The 27,567-nt window shown below is 36.5% G+C and overlaps 1 protein-coding gene across 3 annotated transcripts in view; it reads left to right on the forward strand.

Annotated features, from left to right (window-relative positions):
* VGLL3 (vestigial like family member 3) overlaps nt 1-8,150 on the forward strand; it is a 42,634-nt gene extending 34,484 nt beyond the window's left edge. For all 3 annotated transcript variants that reach the window (XM_030330448.1, XM_030330451.1, XM_030330450.1), the window contains exon 4: nt 7,875-8,150. In XM_030330448.1, coding sequence (XP_030186308.1) covers nt 7,875-7,918 — 44 coding nt within the window. In that variant the 3' untranslated portion in view covers nt 7,919-8,150. The remainder of the gene's footprint in view (nt 1-7,874) is intronic.
* The last annotated feature ends 19,417 nt before the right edge of the window (nt 8,151-27,567 follow it).

The following is a 27,567-nucleotide window of genomic DNA, read 5'->3' on the forward strand; positions in this document are numbered from 1 at the left end:
ATTTATCAACAGTATAAGGTTTCACAAACATTTGTCTGTAGCCAACATGTTGTGAATTCCTTGGCAAAGATATGACCAAGGAAAGTCTTAGGAGAGACTGCACTTAAGAGGCAAAATGTGCTGTTTAGAAATAGCCTGATATATTACGTTATTTACCTTCATAATTATTGTCAAGTATAAAGCATGTGTTACAATGCTTATTTTCATGTTTGCTTTGCATGAGCAATATCAGGCAGTGTTTATTATCTTCATAATCTTTGAAGGCCTATTTATGTTTGCTTGGATTGGACAGTCTTTTCTGGAAAATGTCAGAACAAGCTTGTGTTTATATCACATATAAGTGAGATGAAAAATTATTGATGTCAATGTAGAATTGATTGATATGCAACATATCTTATTCTTACCAAATATTTTCCAATATGTTTTGCTTCAATGGAGAGATTGATTATGTAAATCAAATGGGCATAAAAATACATTGGTATTTCTGTAGTTCTCAAGTAATTTTTTAATTTTTGCAGTCTTTAAATAACTCCTAATCCTAGGTACAGGGTTTTCTGTGTTGGTGTTGTGTCCCTAATTATGTTTTTATGGGTAAGCAATGGATCCAGATTAGCTCTTCCTCTGGTTGGATTATCTATTTTCTGGATCATAAAGCTGTCACTGCATAACCTAGAAACCTCTTTAAAGATGCATGTTTGGCTGCATTTGTTATCCAACAGATGTCTGGATAGTTAGAATCTCTAGAGTATTATAACTTGTGGTTTCAGTTACAATAAGTGATCCAAGCATTTTTTGGTCTTGCTCCTCTCTAGTTCTGGGAGAAAATCTGTAGAAGAAATTACAAAGGGTATTCCATTTCACTATTCCCCACTCTGCTTTTCCTTTATTCTTTGTCTCTTGTCTTCAAAGTTTGTGTGTGTGTGTGTGTGTGTGTGTGTGTGTGTGTGTTTTAATATCTGCTTTTGGAATTGGTGAGCTGTGTCTATTACATATTGCATCTCCTAGTTGGTTTCTCGCCTAAGTTTCTCTCACCTGGTTTCTCTCACCTAAGAGGTTACCAAATTCATATTCAAATTTGGCACATAGTAAATTGCCACCGTGATGGAAAACTACCTCTGTAATTTATATTTTATATTTGTCCACAAGGTCAATTTTAAAATGACTGGTTCAGACACGAAAGACCATATCCTGATGGTTTCAGTACTTGCCAAGTTTCCTTCCAGCTGGACATTTTAACCTACACAAGTCTGAGGAAGTGGATGTCACTAAAGGCAAAGGCTGGAGATTCTGTGCACAGAAGAGTTGGTGGTTTTTGGAGGGAGGGAGGTTCTGAGAGGGCAGCCAGGCTAGCGGGGCTTGCAGTCTGGGTCTGGGAAAACAGGGTGGTGGGAAACACCTGGGCACTGAACTGCTTGTCAACCTGCAATGATTGCCTCCGGTGTGCAGGTGCTGTGTTTCTTACAAAAAACGCAGTAAATTATGGTCTGCGAGGTTCCGTGGGTTTTATGTTTCTACTCCTCTTTTGAATCTGAACTTAAAGATATTTTGGCAAGTTTAGACAGTTTTCACCTCATTGTGTCTGACAGTACTACTACATGGAAATTTTTAAGTCAGTTCTAAATGTGTCTTGAGAAAACATCTTTATGCACAGAAAAACATCCCTCTGCTAATAAATTATTTCACTACCATAGTTAAGTATCTTTTACCATTGTTTTCATGTGCAAGGGTTGTAATAATAAGAAGATAATTGTAATTCACGTGTCATAATAAATTTAATCTTTGGTCTGGTTCAAGAATACATTTTGCTTGTGATGACTTTAAAAAGAATTATTGTCCAACATTGAAGTACTAACTATGAAGATATTTAGTGCTCATCAAACTGGCAAAAATATTTGTAAAATATGAGAAAAATAATTCTTATATACATACAATACAAAATTTATTTAGAAATAGGGGCGCCTGGGTGGCGCAGTCGGTTAAGCGTCCGACTTCAGCCAGGTCACGATCTCGCGGTCCGTGAGTTCGAGCCCCACGTCAGGCTCTGGGCTGATGGCTCAGAGCCTGGAGCCTGTTTCCGATTCTGTGTCTCCCTCTCTCTCTGCCCCTCGCCCGTTCATGCTCTGTCTCTCTCTCTGTCCCAAAAATAAATAAACGTTGAAAAAAAAAAAATTTAAAAAAAAAAAGAAATAAATACACTGCTTTCTTAAATGCGTAGAAAGTTGGCCAAAGACAAAACACAGAGTAAAGAATGCTATATTTGCATAATGTTTACCTTCACTAATATGAAAAGAAATGCAAATTAAATAGATACTTTTAATCTGTAATAATGATAATTAGTAGTAAAAAATAATGTGAATATTGGTACAAACTTGCTGAAATATTTAGCACCCACAATGAAATATGTAAGTGTATATATATGCTTAGGTTCAACAAATTATCTAAACATATTTTTAGGAATTTATCTTATCTACCAAATGATCATGTAAGTAACAAGTATATTTGTACACATGTCTGTGTATCCAAATGTTGTACATCTATAGAGAATTGGGTAATTTATATTACAGGGTAGAATGAATATTATAAATCCCTCCAGAGGGGTTAATCTACATATACTGACATGGAATGGTTTTCCAAGATAATATTGCTAGTGAAATAAGCATGTTTTAGCACAGTATAAATAGTGATGTGAGTATGTATATACATCCAAAGAGTACTTGGTGAATTTTTTTGGTTACAAGGGATATTATGTAGAACTTACACTTTCTAAATATTCTGCAACTTAACATTAAACAAGAAATCTGTGATGTTTTGAAATTTGAAAAGAGGAGGCTTTTGAAAAGAAAGAAGGGAGGTTTTTATGTGGTTAAACATGATCTAAATATTTACCTGAAATGAAATTACAGTTCCTGAGTTGGATGGCTCCAACTCTTATTTTTCCCCCCACTTTGTGTTTCCTCTACTTTGTGTTTCCCGTACTTAGTGTTGAGGTGCTATCTCCACGTAGATCTTACTTAGAAATTCTTAACTAGCATTTAAAATGATTGCCCTGGGGCTCAGACAAACAAATGCAGTTGTATGATCATTACCAGTGATAATGTTATAAAGTAGGAGAAGATAGTAGGACTGTCTCTCGCATTGGTTTGTGATCATTTGTCACTGTGTCAGTGTTACATGTCAAGTTGTTGGTAAAGGTTGGATATTTTGATACAGTGTCCAACACAAGATATATTTATATTTGTATTTATAATAAATATGACTTATCTTTATTAAAGCAGGGATAACGCAGGGGATTCATTTTTTTTTAATGTAGGAATAAGCTGCCAGCTTCTTTTAGTCTAATGGCAAGAATTCTGATCCAAAAGAGTATCTAGACTCTTAGTACCTGTGAAATGAAAAGTTTATTTTTATGCATCTAAGCATTTCTTGACTTTCAGGTCATAAAACATTCTGCCCACACTTCCAGGTTTTACATTCCTATTTTTCATCTTCTCTTTTTGTCAGGATCATGTTCCCCAGTATATGGTTACCACATTACATCTTATCTATAGCAATAAAATTAATTGGAAGCATGTTCAACTTACTTAAGAGCTATAGTAAATGGTGTTGGCAAGTGATTGTGCTTTCTTAGAAGTAGGACATGCTTTCATAGTGGATGTGACTCTGACAATCAAACATTCCCTAAAACTCAGGTGTGCTGGAGTGTAGCTTTTCAGTAACTTAATTGATTATTCATTTCTACACAATAGCAGAAAACCTAACCTAATTAATTCTGAGTATTCTTAGTCTAATGATATCTCTGCTGCTCTCAGTTTATTGCAATGTCCAATTTAGAGTTGACACCTCCTCTCAGATTCTTTCCTCACCCTCTCCCTGAGTTTGCCTCTATATTCCTAGAATCAGTTGTTTCACAAAAACTGTCAATTAAGAGGTTGCTGATTGCTGCTTGGTTTTGTCATTTCCTTCCTATCCTGGCCTGTGTTTCCAAACATATTCCCTCCCCCTACTCTGTTTCTCAGGGCATTCTCTGTACAGTCCCCACCCCCCCCCCCGCCCAACTAAGTAATGACCTATTTAAGTCCAGTTCATCTCCTAGTCATTGTGATTCTTCCAAGATTCTCAGTTGGGGTTGCTTGGGCCATGTCTTCTGCTGCGGGGTACCCATATCATAGCTATCAGATATACTGGGGTCACATGGAAACTTTAGGATCTTTTCACAAGACACCCAGGAGTTGAGGGAAACTAGAGAAGGGGAAGTCTCCAGGCTTTCGCCCTTAGACACACCTTGTTGCTATCTATACTTTCTTATTCCTGGAGTCTGTTGTAAGACGTGAGCCTCTGAAGCTGTTGCCTCCCAAAAACCTCAGCTAGAAAGTGAGAAAATGAGTTATGATGCCTTGTTATATAATCAAATACTTCAGATTTTAAAGGGAGATTCTATTACAGTCTTTCTTCCTTGACCAAGACTTCTCTCCTGCTTCTAATTATTCTACACTTCTTTTCTATGTTCATATTTCCTTTGCTGTCTTAAGTCTGGATTTTTTTTCCTTTTTTCCTTTTCTTTTGGTGGTCAGGTGTTAGTGGTGTTGGAACTGAATTGAGGAGTTGGGTCTGTGGGCTTGCATTTCCAGTCAGGCTTTTTTCCTAACTGAATCCCAGATTCTCAAACTCTGAAACCAACAATCGAATGTATTTGTTCTCTGGTCCCATTTCTCAAAACCACCGAATGACCACCCTGTGTTTTCAGTGTTCACACTGGGGAAGGTTTCTTTTAGTTATGGGGGGGGGGAGGGGAAGGAGGTTATATATCAAAAAAATCATATCAGTTAATGTGGAATATCCTGTTACACAATTGAAGTAGTCTTCATCTGAAGTGTATAGTAAACTGGGTAATCAGTTACTGCATCTTAGGAAAAACATTGAAGATTTATAGTTTAAAAAGATTACTAACAGAGCTATATTGTTAACTGATATTGATTCTATTAAATCAGAGTATTTTTAAACAGTGCAAAAAGAAGTATAAAACTTTATTAGTTTTTCCTCATATTGCTTTAAAGAAAGTATTTTGACTTGCAGAGTTGTGGTATAGGCTAGTGACATAGTCTATGACAAATATAATCCATATGGGGGGAGACATATACATTGTGACTAAGAAAGACCTTAGACTCTTGACATCAGACCACCTTGTTTTAAATCCTAGCTCTACCATTTAATAGTTTCATAATTTCTCCTAATCTCAATTTTCTCATTCATTAAATAAATATTGTAGCATAGTTGAGAGCATTAAATGAGATATTTCATGTAAAGTACTTCACACATTGCCTGTCATATTCAGCCCGAAGAAGATGTTCACTGACATTTTTATTATGTTTATTTTCCCTCCTACTAAAAATGTTACAGACTAAACAATAAAATTAAAACTGAGTTACTGGTATCAAGAAGAAAAACATGGGTGATTTCAGGCAGCCAGTGGGGAGATTTCAGGATATGTTATGAACCAATATCCCATAGATTTGAGTTAAGAAAGTGAGAAGCAAAACAAGCCTGAATAGAAGCAAAATTACAGCAGAGTAGATTTCGTGTTCTGGTAAGAAGTTGGGGAAACCCCAAATGTATGTAGATCACATAAGGGTTCTGGAGACCATGTAAAGATAATAGGTTAATAATTTTGTCCCCTTTAACTCTTGTTGAGAAAACTAAATGTACTAGCTGACTCTTAAATATCCTGATCTATCTTCATCAATTGTCTAAGAAGAAAAATCATAGCACCACTTCTCTGTCTGTTGCAACTTATTAGTAATAGGGTCTTTTGTTTGTGGTTGTTCACTTTCTTGTGTTTTACTTATGCTTATTGTTGAATGTTATGGATATTTTCAAAATACCTGGTAATTAAAACAAAGGTCTGATTTAATGTACCATCACCAAGAAGAGGCTAAACCATAGGGACCACATCAGATATTTAATAAATTTTAGGTCACAGATGAATTGACTTTTTTAAGGTTTGCATTAGAGTAATACAAAGACTTGGAAACAAAAGAATTGAAGAGATGAAGTTTTAATATGAGAAAATAATCCTCTGTTATTCTGGTTGGAAAATGCAGAGTTATGTTAAGTAATGCAATACTTGTCCACAGAAAAAGACAAACATGATTTTGAAGGACTCATATGTCTTTGCAAAGCAAACTAGGGATTGCCTTTGTTTAAGACAAAAAAAGACACTGAAACCGCTTGATGATTCTAACACTATTCATGACTTGCCGTGCTGACATTCTATAGATTGATGGAGTCTTCAAGTGTGGAAATACTGAGTCATACAGAAGATGAGACGTTTCAATAATGAAAAAAATATTTATGCAGTCAGCAGATTGTCAGTTAAGGTGGTTTAGATTATAAGAGTCACCAAACAGAGACTGTGTCAGGTTGCAAATTATTCCGACCACAAGATCATTTGAAAACAAGTAAAGCAAATTTAGAGTGAATTGGTATACTCCAAAGTCCTTTTCTTTCTTCCCCCCTTTTTCTCCCGTCTTCTCTTTCTCCTCTTTTTTTTTTTGAAAGGAAAACTATTGACTCTCTATCTAAACATAATACTAGTCACATGAGAAAAAAAAATTAAGATGGAACTAACCTTTTTTCAGCCAGTGTTGCTTTTTCCCCAGTATGCAAGTGCTGTAGAATTTAGATAGTGACTTGTGGTTCTGTGAGGTGCTTCTTTGACTTTTTCTGTTTGTTCTCCCTTTATGTAGTATTTTTGTAGATTGTCTTAATGTCTGCCATCACTGACTGTTTTGTAATGGTACTCATTGTTTTGTGAAATTCTTTGACAAATTGGAGGGACAAGAAATGAAATCACTGCAGCTGTTTTAGTAACAATCACAATTTAGAACCATACTGGCTCATTTAACCATTCAATGTATGACAACCAGCCCAGACTTAACACAATTTTAGATCAAGGATCAAGAAAAAATCCTGTGATCTGAGCACTCTCCCAGCGGCAGTGCTGTTGCATTTCCACCCACTTAGTCCATAGCCTTCCTTTAAGTTTTAGTATTTGGTTTTAAACAACTTAAGAGCAATCAGTTCCCTGTCTTATTCTTCCAAATGATTATGCCAAAAATAAAGGAAACTGAGGTAAGTGACTTCAAATGGGTATAAGCTGAAGGTGCTATGCTAATTGCCCATATCAGAAATTAGTCAACTGACTCCATTAGAACGAAATCAGTCACGTTTTCTGTTTCTTGTTTGATAGACTTCTTCCTACTCATTTTAGTTTTCAGTTGGAAGCTATACATGTTCGCTTATTTTCCTTTTGTTATTACTTTTAGAAACTTATCTGTAAATCATATTTTCTTGCTATGAAGTATAGATTTTTATAAGCCATGTTAAATATTTTCTGGAGAAAAAAATAAGTAAACTTATAAAACAATATAGGTGTGTGCTATTAGCTGGGAACCAACTATGTCTATTTTACTGGCAATATTAGATCCAGCTTTTAACCATGTCTAATTGCTCACCATATTTTGTAGCAATACAAAATATGTGGAGTACATTTCAAAATAGCACCAGAATTTACTATTTTAGTTCAAAAGTATCATTATTATTCCTGAAAAGTATTAACTGAGATGCTACCTAAATTCCCCCAAAGATTAGTTACATTGTTTTTTCCAAATTTCAGCTCCTTTTGACATTAGAAGTAAAAAGGTTTCATTTACATTATTTTATCTTATTGATTATTCATTTATACTCCAAGAGAATGAAAACCACAGTAAGGAATTTATACTGCACAAATAGCACTGCTCTGGTCTAGCAGATTAGGCCCAGTTTTGAGTGATTCCTGTTCTAATGCTTTTCGTTTTTCTCACTGTCACCTTTTCTAGGTCTACAGCATCAAGACAAGAGCAAGGAATCACCCTGGTACTGAAACACAGTATTAGCAAGTCAGGTTGAAGTGTGAATCCATGGGCCCACTGAGAAAGAGGCTGCCAGGATTTCCCATTCTGCAGTGGGACACAATAGACATGGAAGAAGAAGAGGAAATGTCAGCCAGCTAACTTTGGTTTGGAGCCTTTTCTTGAGAAAGCAGAGTGGGTCCTAGACATTGAAGAAAAGCATTTTTTTTTATTTTATTTTATTTTTTTCCCTCATCTGAGCCTTTGTCAACTGTGCAAATCTTTTTTTTTTTTTTTTTTGTCTCGCTTTTATCAATACATGATTTAATTTTTGTTTCATTCTGATTTTTTTTCTCTTTCCTTTTTGAACCAACCATCTTGTCAGGAAAAGATGAACCAGACATGAAAATGCTCATCCTTTCAGGAATACAATTTTGTAGCTCTATGTGTATCTATTTTTGTAGAATACAGAAAGTTTGATTTAGCATTGATGGGCTATTTTTGAGGGATGTATTTTTTTTAATATTGTAAAAATTGGTAAGTTCTGTTTAAAGAACTTGCTCTCAGAGAAGCACTGGCAAAAATGTTAAAAATGCTTGTCTTTAAAATGTCTGTGATATGCTCTGTGCTTTCTAGGTTACCTCAAGTGTTTGATAGTTCCTCCTTTTTACAAAAGTAGCAGCATAGCCAAGCCAAGATAGTATTGTTTTACATTAAATCTCGGCGAAGATTTAATTCCATGTTAGCTCACTTAGCTTTGAGTTATATGTATAGATTGAAAAGGAAGTTTTTTAATGACGATACTAAAGAAAGGATATTTCATTACTTCGATTTGTCCCAAAGAGTACTTGGAGTTTGACTAAGAAGAAAGTTTGCATCAACTTTCAGTCAGAGGGAGTGACTGCCTGGAGTATATAATTGTCTTTCTAGCCCATGCAACTTTGATAAATGGAACCGGTTTGTATCCAACCACTGGAAAAAAAAATACATTAACCCATGCTACCTTTGATTGCCAGTGACTTAGTTTCCTTGTTTCTAATTATTCAATCATGGCAATTTTTAAGGTCATATTTTAAGTGGATGTTTTTGTTTGTTTGTTTGTTTTCGTTTTTATTTTCCGAGGTATTTTGAATGGAAAATATTTGGGAGGCTACTAGACACAGCACAAGCCTTTAATTCAGTGGCTATTTCTGACGTTACTCATCATTATGTATTGAAAAATAATATATTGTATATGTGATTTTAAACATAGGTTTTTTTCAAGTCTTTTTTTGGTTCTTTAAATCTGGTCTTAGTTGATTGAACTCTTTTTAAGAAAATGATTTAGGGTAAAATGAAATTTAAATTAGAATATGCCACAATTACTTAAATTGGGGTAATAAATTAGCCACTTATTATTTGAAATTTATTCATGAAAACTCAGGATTCAACTTGACGTGGCCCTCAGGACCTAAATAAGGTGAAGTTGGAATTATCATTAAGACCCTATTGGGAAAAGATTAGGGTTATAAAAGTAGCAGTTAGTAATATTTTAAGGATTTTTGATTCAAGTCCATTCTCTCAAAGCTGCTTCCAGAGATGGGTCACATTAAAGAGTTAGGGCTATATAGAAGTTTTAGTTTGGTAAAAGTTTCTCAAATGTCCCCCATCCTTGTCTTCACCAATATGAAATACAGTGTTTAGTGAAATACCACTTTCCATTTTCAATTGTGTATATCTTGTGTGTAAAGATTTTAGCTATAAGAACAACACAACCTTTGCTCAGCTAGGCAGGGTTCTTACAGATAATTTTATAGTTCCCTTATCTCTGTTTTTTACATTGGTTGTCTTTCCTGGTGCCTCCTGTGAGTTATAAATCTATACACTCTCTTGTATTCTTATCACTCCATAAATTGCTTCTTCTTACCTAGACTCTCCTTAACACAATATGCATATTTTTACTTAATGTGAGGTTGAAACTTAAGGAATTTTTCACTTACTAATGACATGAACTTTGAGTTCTAGGGAGTGGCTTGGTTAAATTATCTATATTTTGATCTATAATTTGATTTGTTATGGTTGTATGTACTTTGTCCAATCTGTGGAGCATGAAGTTGATTGAATCTATAAAATTGGTTTCCTCTTGTGTCCTCCTGAGTTTTCAAAGACAAGTATTCAGCAGTTCCCGTGGGATGACTCATTGGGGATTATTTATTTCCTTCCTCTTCCTTTGGAACCTATTAACTTCCTTTGCAGTTTCTCTTAGAACAGTGTTGTACTCCAACTCATTCAGATCATGCAATTGGATTTTCCCAATTAAGGGAGAAGAAAAGTATTAACTCTCTGCTCCGTTCCTTCTTCTCCATTGAATTGAATTCAAAAGAAGAGCAGACAATTGGATAGCTTCACCCTGAATTTGGACTGTGTTCTGTGCCACTGTAGGATGGTACATTGTGCACAGTAGAATGTAGGATGAAACATTCCTTGGCTCTGGGGCCCAAGAAAAGTTGGGGACCTGAATTCTGCTGTATCTAGGAAAGATTTGCAAGTGAGGTCTCTTGTTGAGAAAAGACATCATTGACATATTGCAAGGATTAGATCCTTGCAAGATAAGGAATAGATCAAAGTCTAAATAAAAAGAGAGTGCATGTCTCTATAATTGCCTGGCATCCCCTTGTTATGATCATTTTACCTTTACCACCAGAAGTTATAAAAGAGAATGGGTTGTAATTTAGCATGATATTCTGACCTTAAGTTTAAAATGCTATCACTCTCTGGTTCTGCTTTCCTCACATCAAACGATGCTGTTGAACTTATAGGCTTCTAACCTGCTTTAAAGAGGCTACCAGCTTCCTCCCTAAATCATTTGAAACCACTCCACCTTTGACTATTTTAAAAATTAGACTTTATTCAAGGTTTTGGAAGATGTGAGCTAAACCATATAAAATCATCTCATTTATTTGACATCTAATCCAGGCTTTGGCCACTACACTATCATAAGTTAATGAACAACTCATGAGTTGGATCTCAACAGGCTACTTTGTCCCTCATCGTTTATTTGAAAGAGCCTCTAAATATTTTAAAATTTTTTTTTCAACATTTATTTATTTTTTGGGACAGAGAGAGACAGAGCATGAACGGGGGAGGGGCAGAAGAGAGGGAGACACAGAATCCGAAACAGGCTCCAGGCTCTGAGCCATGAGCCCAGAGCCTGACGCGGGGCTCAAACTCACGGACCGCGAGATCGTGACCTGGCTGAAGTCGGACGCTTAACCGACTGCACCACCCAGGCGCCCCAAGCCTCTAAATATTTTAAAAATCAATGTTTCTTAAGAAGGTTAATCATCCCCTTCCTAACTTTCATCTGTAATTTTTCTTCTTTCTCTTTCTTCTTAAAATTATTTACATTGTCATTTAAGCAAAAATGCCCAGGGTTGCTCCAAATGTTGCAAATAAGAACCAGTGGTTTGCAAATAATTGAGGAATTAGTTCTTTGAACTTTATAACAAACCTAAAAAAAACAAAACAAAACAAAAAACAAAACAAAACAAATTCTAGGCACTGGTGTAAAACATGCCCTTGAAGAGCTCATTATTCATTTTGCAAACCATATTTCCTATTCCTGTTCTAAGTCTTGCAGAATAGGACTGGATCTATCTAGTTTTTGCATTCGTTCTGTGGTTTAGTGTTACATGTGTCATTTAAAGTTGCAGTCAGAAACTATATTTTAAGAAACTAAATTCTATTTCTTACTGGGTGTCCCTCCCTTTGTTACACTGTATTTGCCAAATTAAGTCAATGAGGCATTAAGTGGTGGTAAAGGAAAGTATACATGCTGGAGTTTTGACTGGGGGATGAATAGAGAAGTAGAATGAATTAATGGAAAAGATCATTGGTTTGTATATTAGGTCATTCTCTGAATTCTGCCTTGGCCACAGTTAGATATGTGTGATTTGGGGTTTATCTTATGAAGAAAGTGAGATAATAATACCTAACTGGCAGGCTGTGAAGTGTGGAAATCATATCTATATGAGATATATATATATATATATATATATATATATATATATATGATCAATCATATCTGTCTCATTATAGCTATTTAATAAATGACAGGCACCACAAATGTCTATCAATTTTGTAAGTAGGTCATAAAACTGAGCTCCCAAATGTCCCTTCTCTATACTTTCCATATCTATTTCTGCAGCAATCCAATAGATATATGACTACTTTTTCATGACAAATTGTTGCAAGAGAATCTTTGCCCACTACTATTTGTTGAAGATAAAATGTAAATTTCTTAATTATTTCTGTTACTTTAGTGTGTCATTTATGAAAGAAAATAACCTTTTAGTGGTATGTAGCCCCAGCTGTGAGTTTTCTTACATATTCCAAAGTTTTATTCATCCAGGATCCCAAATCAAGGCAACATCTTTATTAAATCACCAAAGTTTATATTTTTCAATTATATTTTGGGCTTCCTTAGCACCTGGAATAAAAACATCTCTTTTGAAGTTATCCATTTTTTTCTCTTTTACTTGCCTTGGAGGAAAAATTGCAGAATATGGTGGAAAAAGATCGTTTGCATGAAAAGGGGAGGGAAAAGAAAACCCTTTACGATCTCAGCAGATTTACTCTGCTTGAGAAAAAAAGAAACAATTTTATTGGAAGCAGATGTTGACACTGTGTCAGTTATTGAAGATGGAAAGAGTTCGCTTGAGCCATTGCAGTTACAAAGGGGTATTGATGGCAGTTAGAATCCCTGTGATGGATCACCTTCACAGCAGACATAAGGACAGCAGAAAAGCAGAAACTGTATGAGACCACTGAAATCAGCCTGCTGATTTTAACGTACAGGATCCTAAGGATCCAGTTTCATTTTGTTTTGTTTTGTTTTGTTTTGTTTTTTCTTTCCTCCAGGATGAAAGACACATCTTTCAGAAAATTTAAGGCTTCTTTGAGAAATTTACTTTTATTCTCTAAAAACATGGCCTAAGAGCCCTTTAAATCTCTTATTTTTAAAGTATTATTAAAGTCATTTTAGAAAAATCAGGTTATAGTTTTAGTTCAGTGATGTATGTTGAAAATAAATACATAAACTACACAAAAATGGATGATTGAAGATTGGGGTATGGGTGGGCCCTTCCAGGAAACCTTGGTCTCAATAGCTTTAATTACCTTAGTAACTTGGTCATGGACATTGGTCACAGAACAGACTTTCAGGCTTTTCTCTTTAGGGCTCTCTTGGAATTTACTCCTATATACTTTCCCAAAGTATAGAAATAGCCATTATTATTAAAATATCTTGATTTTCTTATTTCCTTTATTGTCCATTATGCTTTTTTATTTGTTTGAAAAATTTTTATAGTTTCAAATAATTAATCAAACTAATGTTCAGTCAAAATTGCAAATTAACTTGATCCGATAATATGTAAATGTCCTTTTAAAGGTCCAAGGCATACTATTGAATTAAGTGTAATTATGTAAGTAAACAATGATACCTTCTAGAAAAGGGACAGTCACCATCAAGTAGCTTCCTTTTTAACAATTTCTGGACTACTAAATTTTGACTTAAGAATAACTCTTTTAGAATATAAGATTCTTTAGGGTTTTGTTTTTTTTTTTTGGTGTATGCATAAGATGTGAACTTTTCTAATGATATCTCTTTATACTAGTAGAGATGTACATTTTTTTTTCTATGCTGTGGCTAGGGCAAAAATGAATAATTATTTACACACATGATTTAATTTCTTAGGATATTTACAATCTTGGATATTATATATGATTTTAAAATACTATTCCATTCATTTTTCTGGATGTACAATATAGGGAAGAGTTTTCATGTGAATTCTTTGTTCATTTTAAAGTGCATATATTGAAAGAGAAAACGTGGATTAATTTGTTTTTATCATATACATCTAGGTAAGGTGAAATACTTTTATAAAAAAATAGTGTAGAAACTATATTTGTCACTTGGTTAGGTAAACTGAAAATAATAATAGAAATATTATCTTACAACATTGAAATACAATGAAATTCCAGACTTGTGAGTTTTATGAGCAATTTTATGCTATCTTAATTTTACATTTCCAGAAAGACAAATTAACTAAACTTACCTAGTTGTCAGTCTTTAATTCATAAAACTTTTGGGTTTACAAGCGCATTATGAAATCATAATTTTTGTTTGTTTTTCTTGGGATTGTGGAAAGAGACATTTTCATATTTCTATTCACTCTTCAAATGCAGGTCACATAACTATGTGTCAGTGATATAAGATGATGGAGGACTTTGTAGTAAAAACTGTCACCTTCAATTTGTTCAATAAATAATTTAATGTGAATTTAATGTTTATATTTTAATGTAGCATTTTCGTTTGGTCTGCCTTTCTTGAAAATGAACTCAAGCTCACTGTTTTCTTCTTCTCCAGTTAAGGAGTTTATAAATATCTTTGAAAACTAAAGCTAAATATTAGTGAGTCTTTTTTATGAAGTTAATTTCTAAGGCCAAGTTAATTTCTAAGGCCAAGTTGTTAATAGTGAAGAGTGGGTTATAAAACAAGTGTTCATAATGGAAGAACAAGTAAAATGTATTAAATTACATAACAACAGGAAGCTTCTGAAGTTTTTTCAATGTTTGTTTATTTGGGAGAGAAAGAGAGGGAGAGAGAGAGAATGCCAAGCAGGCTCTACGCTGCTAGCCTGGAACCCAAGGCAGGGCTTGATCCCATGAACCAACCAAACCAACCGTGAAATCATGACCTGCGCCAGGATCAAGATTTGGACACAACCAACTGAGCCACCCAGGCACACCGTGAATTTTTTAATACAATGCTTCTAAAGCTATCAATTGACTCTTTACACAAAGTACATTTTGTTGTTTTGTTTTTACTCTTATTGATACAGAACTTGCTGTAAGTAGTATGGAAAATCACACACACACACACACACACACACGACCAAAAACTTACAATTCATTGACAGTGAAGAACTACATCTAGAAAGGAAAATTACAAGACTGTATTTTTGAAGGAAGTTAGAGTTTTCCTACAATGGCATCTACTTTCTTATTAAATGAATTTTTAATGTGGAAGTGCAAAAGTCTAGAAATAAGTGTTTAAATCAGTAGACCCTCCAACATTATAGGTGAAATAATTTGGCATTCTTAATTGTTGCTATATTTAGACTAGACTAGTGTTATGAGTTTCTATGGCTGCTGTAAAAATTACCACAATCTTAACATCTTCAAACAAATTTATTATCTTAACCACTTGGTAGGTCAGACATTTGGCACTGCTCTCAGGCTAAAATCAGTGTCAGCTGCATTCCTTCTGGATGCCCTAAGGGAGAATCTCTTTCTTTGCTGTTCCAAGTTTCTAGAGTCCTTGACTAAAGGCCCCCTTCTTCATCTTGTAAGCCATTAGCCATCAAGTCCTTCTCACAAGGCATCATTCTGACCCTCTCTTTCACCTCTCTCTTACATGTTTAAAGAAATTTGTAGTTACATTGGCTCTACCATGATAATCTCCTCAACTCAGAGTTCTTAATTTAAATTTTTTTTAAATTTAAAAAAAATTTTTTTTTTCCAACGTTTATTTATTTTTGGGACAGAGAGAGACAGAGCATGAACGGGGGAGGGGCAGAGAGAGAGGGAGACACAGAATCGGAAACAGGCTCCAGGCTCCGAGCCATCAGCCCAGAGCCCGATGCGAGGCTCGAACTCACGGACCGCGAGATCTTGACCTGGCTGAAGTCGGACGCTTAACCGACTGCGCCACCCAGGCGCCCCCAGAGTTCTTAATTTAATTACATCTGTAAAGTCCTTAAATATAAGGTAACATATTCACAGGTTCTAAGGATTAGGATGTGAGTATTTTGGGGGGGGCACTATTCTACTACCACAATTATTATTAGATTTAAGTTTATTTATTTTTTTTTTACCAGCCTTATAATCTGGGAGTATTTAATACATCACTGAAACTAGCAAGGCTTGTTCCATGTTCGCAATGGTCGTTTGTGTAGGATTCGTCTTCATTCACTTAAATAATTGCATACAAAGGGAATTTCTGTTCTTATTTCAAACATTTCACGTGGTTATTATAGTGCCTTGGAATCTAAAGGGCTATGTGGTATTTATGTCAGACAAACACTCAGGGGGTGGGGGGGGTGGAGAGAAGGACATCTGGTGCAGATTCTTCCTAGCTGAAGTGTGTTTTCTCTGGGGACAATCAACTACCATTTAATTGTTTTGCTTCCTTTTTTTGGGAACATGATCATCCTGTGGTGTCCTAAGTCTCCAAGCATCTCATTTGACCTGCTTATACACATTTGACAAAATATCTATATATGACCACATTGACATGGTAAAGCTTTTACATTTTTGTCCAGATTGAATCATTACATCTGTTATCAGTTAAGCAGTGGAAAAACTGTTATGGAAAGCAAACATATTTTGATACATTTAATGTGTAAAGTAGGTTCCTGTGCTTTGGAATGCTGTTGATCAATAAATGAGCTAGACTGTCTTAGAAACAACGCTCAAACACAACTGTTTTACTTTCCACACCAAGTTTGGCTGTGGCTGAATGAAGAACACCAGCATTGATCTTTGCTTCTCACTTGTAAAAGAGACTATTTGCAGGGAGCCAAATATAGCAACAGAGGATTTATTATCTTGCCAAAAAATACAAAATCTGTTCCCCTTTAAACACGATACTCTATCCTTTTCTTGTGGATCTTGCTAAAAGGAAAATATAGCTCTAAACTACCCCATTCCTTCTGCTGAAAGTTTCCTACATTTTTTCAAATGGACTATGTGTGGTTTTGTGTTTTATGTTTCCTAAAGAAAATGGCTGTATGCGAAATCCATCCAGTATTAATCATGTTCCTTGCCAAAACAAACAAACAAACAAACAAACAAACAAAACCGAAAATGTTTCTAAATCAAAGAAGAGAGTCAACAGCAATTAAGAAAATCACACTTTGCTAGTTTCAATACTAACTATGTATCACTGGGTGATGTTCTGTGTTTCATTTTGCATTGAACCAAAAAAAAAAATTTTTTTAAATCGGCTTCAACCAACAGGTGCTTTCTTTAAAGGCCTTAGAACATGGGTGTTTTGCTCTGAATGTCGTCTGACTAGTCTAGATTATAATGTTGGTAATGAAAGTTAACTCTTCTGCTTGGTTTATGATGTATATACAGAATTTTAAAAACAGTTTTGCAAACATCACCAAGAAAATAAGCTTTCCAGTGACAGCTTTACCAGACATCTTCGTGTGGGATTTTAAAACAAACACAAGGCTGTTTGGAAATACTTGGTATATGTAAATATGCAAAATATGCTGAACAGTGCTAACAGCTGTAGGGTGTATGTACTCCCTCATCCTTGAGCAGAGTATTTTGGTGGCAGCGATGGTTGTTTTTTCCATCTTAGCTTCTCATCTCCCTCACCGTCCTACCCGTCTCCACCCACTCACCCATCCACATACAAAAACACATACTTAACACCCCCCCCCCCCATTTCCATGCTGCTTCCAAGAGAATCATTTCAACAGATTCCCCCTGGAAAAGGTGGGTGGTGCCTTGAAGGACTGTTTGAGTTACAGGATGTTGTAAAGGCTGAGCTCCATGAACTTGCTTGCACTTGCTCTGACACCAGCCTTGCACACAGCCCAGACACTCTGCAGACCAGATTCCATTAAGGCTTGTCCTTGCAAGGAGAGGGAATGTCTGGTTGAGACTGGCCTTCCTATGATGATCCTAAAGAACACAGAGTAATCATTTTAAATGTGTGCTATCAGTTTCCGTAAAATCAAGGCACTCATTCATTTATGAAAATAAGCACATACGGCTTTCTGCCTCAGCCTAAAAGTGGAAGGGAGGACCCAAGAAAAGTTAAAAATGAAGGTCTCTTCTCGTAATACATCATTTTAACAGGATGGAGATGAGAAGATGACAAATATGAAATGAGAAACCCTGGGTCCTCGGAGCAGTTCTGGTAATTTGTTGATAGCATTTGGTCAGTTTCCTTACCAGTAATGTAAAGATCAGATGAAATAAATGTAAACTGCTTTGAGAAAAGTAAAAGTACTGCACAGATACAAAGAGGAACTGATATTTATTAAAACTCTTCCATATACCATGAACATTACATATATTTATGTTAAGGAAATATCACAAATAGCAATATGTAGAGAGTATTATTTGAGAGGAAGTTTGCAATATAAAAAAACATGAGGATTTAATGTTTAGTGATGCAACTCAGAAGCTGATGTCCTTGGACAATTTCCTTAACCCCTTTAAGTCTGAGTGTATTTGTCTGTAAAATGAAGATATGCAAAGTAACTACTTCATAGAATTGTTAAAGGAATTAAATAAAGTCTATAAATCATTTACCACTAAGTAAATACTATGGCTTTTCTTTTTATTAAGCTTATTTTTTAGTAATTTAGTAAATTTAGTAATTTTTTAGTAATTCCTAAACTTAGGAATTTAGGAAATCAGTTAAGACAGCCCAAGAGCACTTGACTTCAAGTGACAGAGTGAGGATTCAAACCTGGATTAATTTTTTTTTTTTTTTTGTAATGTTTATTTACTTTTGAGAGAGAGGGAGAGACAGAATCCAAACAGCTCCGAGCTCTGAGCTGTCAGCACAGACCCCAACATGGGGCTTGAATCCACAAACCATGAGATCATGACCTGAGGTGAAGTCAGATGCTTAACCAACTGAGCCACCCAGGTGCCCCTCAAACTCAGATTTAACCAAAAAAGAAAAAAAGAATCTTACACCATCACACTACCTTCTAAGGTTTTTGCTATTGTCACATCTATGAATGCATTTGCTGTGAGCATATTTTAATAATTTCTTAGCCAACTTCTTTCTACAAATCCTATGAAATCCTATGAAAATGGAGTAGTAGAAATCTTTCCACTCCTGGAACCCCAGAACTTAATGTGTGTATGTGTATGTGTATGTGTATGTGTATGTAACATATTTTTTTCTTCATTTACTTTTTCTACAGGGTCAACTAAATATGCTAATAATATTCATACAAGTAAAGTGAAGTAATGATTTCAATTCCTGGGAGCCCTTGTCTGAAGTCATATGGATGTTAAATCTCTTAACCTAGATAGTTGATAGTAGATATAGTGTCTGTATTGACTATTTGAAATAGGCCAATTATCTTCCTATTAGGCAGTGCCCATTCATAAAAACAAGTCTTGGGGCACCTGAGTGCCTCAGTCAATTAAGTGTCTGACTCTTGGTTTTGGCTGGGGACATGATCTCATGGTTCATGGGATTGAGCCTCACATCAGGCTCTGCACTGACAACATGGAGCCTGCTTGGGATTCCCTCTCTCCCTCTCCCTCTGACCCTCGCCCACTTGCTCACTCTCTCTCAAAATAAATAAATATTAAAAGAAAAAACTAGTTTTAAAACCAGCTTTTTCGTGGACACATTCTTAGATGCAACCACTGCTGCTTACTCTCTGCTGTATGTCTAGGCCTGTGAGGCTTCTGAACTTGTCTATGTTTCCTGGCTCCATGATGATCCCCTTAGATTTGTCAATAGAATTCAAATTCTCTGATGTTGATCTTTATTGCACTTCCCAGAAGTTTCTACCTGTTTTGACTTCTTTGGTTGCTTATAATAGATCTCTCCTGCCCTAGCCCCACTGAATTTTATCTTCTGGAGTGAGCCAGGATCAGGCTATTCTGAAGGCAGAATGGATTAACTTTGGCAAGTTAATCACCCAAGGGCTGATCTAGGATCTGAAACCTATAAAAGGTTTATACAGAGGGGAGCTTTTTAAGAAGATACAAAGGCATAATAAATCATCAAAGTATTTATTTAGAATGAGAAATGACGACGAACTTTGAAAATCTAATGAATACCATAAACACAAAATTCAGAAACATCATGTAAATTTGTATTAACTACCCACTTAGGTACATGTATAACGTAACATGCTACTCCTCCAACAACACATTTACCTTCATTTTAACTTCAGTACATTTCAAACGTGTCTTTACCTTCTTATATTTAGTGGTAGAAAAGGTAGGTTCTGTTCATAGAGTAATATGTTCTTAGCCCCTCTTGAAACAACGTAGTAGGGGTCTGTAGTATTTCTAGACACCGTTTGCTCACTGGGACATGATTTCTTAATTATACCTAGAAGTGTTTGGGAATGGTATAAACATATCCCACTAAATCCAAATCCAACCTATATGTATCTACCAACTCAATTTTCCCTTAGCTTGATCCTTACCACCCCACAAAGAGAACAGCTCAGAAGGGACACCTGAGTGAAAGAGAGAGTGATTTTATATGATTGTGGTTAAAATAGCTTATTTTTTTTTTTCAATTTGCATAACTTATGTCAATATGAATGCTAGGATTAAATCTCAGAGTTTTGGAAGGTGGCCTATGCCAATAGGAGGCTCAGAAGCTTTATCCTCATTAGCTTAGGGCAAATTTGCCTATGCACAGGCCTCTTCAACTTGTCTCCCATGGTAAAAAAAAAAAAAAAAAAAAAAAAAAAGGAAAAGAAACAACAACAAAAAAAGTCCTACTTACAAGAGCACTGATATGTGGCTTCACTTTGTTAATTTTCTGATTCCTATCTATTACAGTACATTAAACTATGATAAGATGATAAGAGTTCCATACTGAATAACCAAGATTTAAAAAGGCTTCAGTTTGAAAGAGAGAGACAGAATAAAAGGCTGAATTTTTGGGAAGTTATTCAACATAGACAAACAAGGAGAAAATGGTTTAAAAGATGACTGGACTGAAGAATTTATGTGCAAATAACCTGAAGCTGAGAACAGTGAGGAATGAGTTACCTCCTGGAAAAAACAGTCTTGTTTCTTAAGGATAAAAAAAGACTATATGATGTTTGCAACTATTCATGACCATGAACCAGAACTATATAACATTTTCTTACTACATAATGAAGCAAAGAATGCTTTCTTAGATTACCTGGGGGTGGGGGAGGGGGAAAGATTTCTGACATAGTTCTGTCATTAACAAGCTATGTGTTTCTGGAAAAATCACTAAATGTCCTTGGTGTGTTTTCTCATCTGTAAAACAAAGACATTAAAACTAGACAGTCTTTAAGGCTTCTTCTAGTTCTAAAAGTTCTGTGATTCTCCATGTATTTTCTTTAAATATAATACTTTAACCTATTTAGGCATCAGAATTAAAATTTTCCTGGAGCTGAAATACTTTGGAAAGAATAACCTAATCGGAAAAGATTATTTGACAACTTCTTCAGATGTCAATGTAAGTCTGAGCTATAAAAAAATTCGATCATGATATTATTGTACAGAGTGGAACAAAAATTCCAAAGAATCTCTTTGTAACAAATGCCATTGGCATTTATATAATCTGAAGATTTAAAAAAAAAAAAAAGAGAGAGAGAGAGACACAACTCCTTTAGAAATTAGACATTCTGGAATTTGTATTTCTAACACAATTTATTCCTCAAGGAGCCAATGTTCAAACCTGTGTATAATTTAGACTTTTTGCTCATCCCATGTGTTCCACGTCCTGGTTTGAATTAGTCAGCTGTGGAAAATAGAAATGTAGAAATCAAAAAAAATTCGCTTACAGCATTCTTATTACTAATTATGTCCAACACAGTAGACAAAGTTACAGACATATATTATTAAAGAGGTAACAGGTTATCTCTCCTTACCCCCCCTACTCAGTTAGCTCTGAGTGGTTTAAAAAACAAAATCCTTGCAATGTGTCCAGTTTAATTTTAACAAACCACCTTAGCTTCTATGATTTCCACTGGAAGACTAATGATTGAATATATTTCAATATCAATAAACATTCATTGATGGAATTTCCTTGTGTCCAATACCTATAGCCATTCACACGTCATCAAGAAGAAAAATTAAAAAAAAAAAAAAAGAAGAAAAATTTATCATCATAATTTGAATCTCCTCAGGGAGCCATCTCTCATGTTGGATAAAATGAGTTAAATGGACTCAGTCCCTGTGCCCTAAAAATATGCTCAACCTCATTAGTCTGGGGGTACCATGTATTTGGATCTCAATCACATTGCCTTCTAGCAATAATTTTGCCATATTAATCTTATTTTATGTCCTTCATCTGTAAGTAAATACTGGTTTATCCTCAATTTCTTACCCCTAGTAAATATCCTAACATATCCTTGGCCAATTTTCACCCCCCTACTAAACATATTATATATGGGTTGCATACATGGGACCTGATGTGCTCTTCACTGGGCAGTGGTTTTTGCTCTGTGTGGTCAGCACAGTCAGTCCACCCTGAGGTGGAAGAAAGTATAGTTTCTCCTTCTAGGCAAATCACTCATTTCTAGAAAGGGCAACCACATTTATTTTTTTGCATGTCTGTTTGCTCTCAGATCTCTTCCTAGACCCTTCAGTATTCCACTCAATGTCATAGGAGTATTGACGTTGGCACTGACAGGAGATTGAAACATGAAACCAGTAGGTAGAGAGAAGCTAGGATATTTTGCCGCCTCCTTCTCTATGCACTTTTTTTTTTTTTTTTTTTTTTTTTGAGACAGAGCATAAACGGGGGAGGGGCAGAGAGAGAAAGGGAGACACAGAATCTGAAGCAGACTCCAGGCTCTGAACTGTCAGCACAGAATCCCATGCGGGGCTCCAACCCACGAACCGTGAGATCATGACCTGAGCCAAAGTTGGACACTTAACCCACTGAGCCACCCAGGCTCCCCTCTAGCACAATTTTGACAACATCTCGTAGCAGCTGTGTCTCCAGAAATGACTATGGTTCCTCTGTAGCTTCAGCTCCTGCTATATTCCTAGCTCCTGCCAGGTACCCAGGCTCCTGACTCGCTTAATATTTCTTCTACTTTTTGCCTCTCTGCATGGAAGTGACTTCCTGATATTGCTATTCTCTGGTTTGCTTCACCATCTCCTTAGCTTTTCCATTACTGTGTAACCATGTTCCAAAATTGAATTTGCGATTTTAAGTACTCAGAATGGTTTTTATTGACCTGGTTGGAATGTGGCAGTAACGTTTTTGCCTATAAAGAATGGTCCCAGAGAACAAATACTCTACAAAGGATTGTGGCATAGAGTTTACATGTTAGAGCATGAGTGTAGAAATGGCCCCCATCTAGGCAGAAAGAGGGATTTTAGTAATCCATGGTATTCAGTAACATCACAACCACCTGAAGTATCAGGGCTCTAAGAAATTGAGTCTACTAAACCTGGCCACTATGACTGTGTCGATGTTTGCAAGTATTGCAGAGGTTAGAAAAGTATTTGAGGTTTCACTTGAAGGGCTTGGAAGGAAAGGAAAGGAAAGGAAAGGGAAGGGAAGGAAGGAAGGAAGGGAGGGAGGGAGGGAGGGACAAGAAAACAACTCAAGGTTTTGGGCTTTAGGCTAAAACACAGGGAGAAAACTTCATTGACAGCTTTAAGTGAGTGTTTTTATTCATTATAGACAAAGGTTAAGCATGGCTGATAATCAAGACTGAAGTCTAAAGGTGCAGTTTGGAGATTTAGTGAGGAAGGAATGATTCCCTTTTAGACATTAGCAGAAACATTTAGGTGTTCTCAAATGAAGCTGAAAACTCTGGATTCCCATTATTAAATAAATTCCATAATTGAATCCCAAAATTCATTTACCACTGAAACAACTCACTTCTTTCTTTCTGAATTTTAATTGTTTTAAATGTTTATTTTTGAGAGAGAGACACACACACATAGTGCAAGCAGGGAAGGTGAATAGAGAGGGAGACACAGAATCTGAAGCAGATTCCAGGCTCCAAGCCGTCAGCAAAGAGCCCAACGTGGGGCTTGAACCAATAACTGCAAGATTATGACCTGAGCCAAAGTCAGATGCCCAACCAACTGAGCCATCCAGGTTCTCCCACTTCTTTCCTCTTTCTGAGGATGCTAGCTTTCTTGCAAGATCTACTCATATCACACTTCATTGCCTCTAGACAAAACTAGTCAGATTCCAATAAGACCCAGGGGAGAACCACTAGTTATCCTGGGAGAAGAGAGTCTACATGTCACAGGGATTGAAAGAATTTGCTCATGTGTACCATTTGGAAACTGAGAAGCATGTACATGGATGGATCCTGGTGGAATAGAAAGCTTATGGAAGTTGGCTGGTGAATAGTTTTGGCTCCAGTCTATCTCAAAGTGAGCCTAGGGAATCCATGGCCCATCTTTGGTTATTGTCCCAGTTCCTGATCACATAGTTGAGTAAAGTAGATTAAGAAAATGACAGAATCCCTGCAGTGGCTGTTATGATAAGAAAGGCTATATATTAGTTCCTGGAAGCATCCATCCATATTTAAATAGTAAATCAAGATGATGGAATAGAAAGTTAGGTTGGCTGTATCTGTTGGATACTGGATAATGTACTAACTTGACTGGCTGGCTCTAACAATTTGCTTGGTTGACTGACTAAAGCATGGATTCCCAAGGGGCTAGGTTTAATGAAGTCAGGATGCCAGAACTTTCCTGCAATTATTTAAAGGAAGGAATCCAACAGAATTACAAATTTGATAATGCTAGAATACAATTATTATGTGCAACTTACTTTCTCTCCTTTTGACAATGTTGCCTGAAAGTTACAGAAAACACTTCTATCCCTGGGGCATTGAGAAATGTGTTATGAGGGAAATAGCAGAATCCTTGAAAACTTGGTGTTGGCTGTCATTGGTAGATTGGGGATAATGGTGGGAGTTGCCACCCTTGACGTAGTCTACATGATTTTAAGGGGAATTGTGGGATCCCAGAACAACAAAGGCCAGGTGGCAATACTTAACCATCAGAGATAAGAACAGTCCAATTACCATAACTGGCTGTAGGGATGGACTGCCTTTCAGAGTGTTTTAACTGCTAGGGATCTGGGACATGGCTAATAGATTACAGAGTCCCAGGAACAAAATAAATAATCATAAAATACCACTTGACCTATATTACAGGAAATTTGTGGAGTGGAAATCTTATGTGAGTCACTGCCTTAAGTCATGGCCTCTTACCCAACTCCTCCACCCAAGGTACTCTGTAAACCTGAGCCACTTGATTGAAGGAAAGACCGGGTCCCCCTTGAGAAAGGCCTTGCAACACTGTCATGTAAACAGACTTTAAATATTTCTCTATTTTCCCCTGATATGGTAGTTAGCCATTTTTCCTGTAACTCTTCACTAGAGAAAGGGAGAAATCCCGGGTACAGACTCCTGAGTTGACACTAATCCCCACAGACTTCAAATGGCACCATGGTTCACTGAAGCCTATGGAAGTTGGCTGGTGAATAGTTTTGGCTCCAGTCTGTCTCAAAGTGAGCCTAGGGAATCCATGGTCCATCCTTTGGTTATTGTCCCAGTTCCTGATCACATAGTTGGGTAAAGTAGATTAAGAATATGACAGAATCCTTGCAGTGGCTGTTATGATAAGAAGGGCTACATATTAGTTCCTGGAAGCAGGAACGTTTATTCTTTTTATTCTCCATAATAACTTGCAAGGATTAACAGAATTTCACCTGTCAGGGACATCAGTACACTGGATGTATAAATACATAAGATACAGACACTACTGTGTCTTAAAGCTTTTTAATTTTCCTGTTTTCTGTTTATAATAAAGTCTTCAAGACCTTGATCAGGATATTCCTCAGAATATTCTGCTAGTCCATGGCATCGATACAGATTGAGTCTGGTAAGGAAGGAGTAGCAAGAATAACCTAAAAACCTAGGATGTTAATTTGTGTATAGGGAGTAGGAAATCAAGGAGATGGAAATCCCAGCTTCTGCCCTATCAGCGACATTTCTAAAAGCATGTTGGGATATTCTCTCCAAGGTGAAAGGCAGGTTGCTGTAATTGGCACAATGTATCTCTCAGAAGAAGAAATGACTCTTGGGGGGCAAAAGTTATTTTCATAAAAATAGATGCATATTTTACAAGTGGATTTGCCCTAGCCATGCACCTTGCTTCTTCCTCCAGCACAAACATCCATGCAATCACAGATTGCATCCCTGCAATTCTTAGGATGTATCTTACAGCATCCCACACCTCACTGCTTCTAACTGAGAAACCCATTTCACAGTCAGAGAAGAGGGCAATAATCCACATCCATCTTAACTCAAGTACCGACCGACCTAGTAGAATAGTGGAATGGCTAAAGATTCCATCTTGGGGCCACCTGGACAACATCATCTGAGGTTGGTTTCACTGTCTTACAAAGTTTGCTGAACTTTCTTTGAAACACTGACTAATATGTGGTCCTATCTTTTCCATAGTCAGATGACACTAGTGTGAGAACTAAAGGAAGTAGGAGTAACCCTTCTCACTAGTACATTTATTTTATTTTATTTTTTTTAAATTTTTTTTCAACGTTTATTTATTTTTGGGACAGAGAGAGACAGAGCATGAACGGGGGAGGGGCAGAGAGAGAGGGAGACACAGAATCAGAAACAGGCTCCAGGCTCCGAGCCATCAGCCCAGAGCCTGACGTGGGGCTCGAACTCACGGACCGCGAGATCGTGACCTGGCTGAAGTCGGACGCTTAACCGACTGCGCCACCCAGGCGCCCCACTCACTAGTACATTTATAAACCTGATAAGAGATAAATCTAGATGAACCAGAGGCTCCTTTTCTCTCCCTTTTTGGTATCTTAGCAGAGAGCTGACTGAGTAGTACTAAAAGCCTACAGAGAAACAAGAAGAGTTTTAATTTATGTATGCATTCCTGGCATGCAAGACTTTCTCAGGGTACTCAGTATGCAGACTGGAGTCATTTTAATGAATTCTCTATGGCATTGTACTTGGGCCCAGAGATAGCTTTACATATTTTTTGTTTCTTAGTCTAGTTTGGTTTTTCCTATCTCTTCTTAGTCTAACCTGTGAATGTGCAATGCAGTGTGGGCTTGGGACTCATCTGCTGTCTTGGCATGATCTCGGTTGCTCTTCTAGCCTTCTATCTTGGCAGATCCCCTTTGGTGGATCAGTAATCAGGATACATTCAGGCCATCTCTACCCAGCCTAAGATGTGGAGTTCAGAAGAAGCTCCTAAGTTCTGGAGGCAGTGTATGCTGGTACCACTTCTCCATTGTGAGCTATCCCCCAATAAATGCTATATGCTTCTCTAATAAACTCTCTATGTACACTAGAAGCACATGCATCCCTCACGGTGCGTTGTTGTGACTCCTTTGCGACAAACAATCCACATTGCAAGTTTTGGCTTTACCTTCCTGCAGATTTGAGTGCTGCTTTGCTGTAATCTCAGTCCCTAATGATGGAACAGTTTTACCAAGGGATATAAGTTGTTTTATTAAACTGAGAGTGGAGGCTGACACCTCGCTATTTTGAGCTCTTCATGCTACTGAACCAAAGGGTATGGAGGATGGTTACAAAACAAGGGGAAAATAGATTGCTAGCAATTGTGGTAAGAAATATGTTTGGAATTCAGGGGATTCTTAGGATGTATCTTATTAATTCCATATTTCATAGTAAGATCGATGAAAGAGAACATAAAACCTACAAAGACAGGGCCCAAGAACTTAGATCCTTCAGAAATGTAGGTTTGATCACCCCAGTAGGTGATGAACCTGACCATCTGAGGTGCAGGCTGAGGGCAAGAATAATATACTTATAAGGTTAAATAACATAGCCTTTGAGCACCAAAGACATGGTACCATTAGCGCATGTTATGTGGGGAGTCTGTG

This window comes from Lynx canadensis, chromosome C2, assembly GCF_007474595.2.
Source record: "Lynx canadensis isolate LIC74 chromosome C2, mLynCan4.pri.v2, whole genome shotgun sequence".
Lineage (NCBI taxonomy): Eukaryota > Metazoa > Chordata > Mammalia > Carnivora > Felidae > Lynx > Lynx canadensis.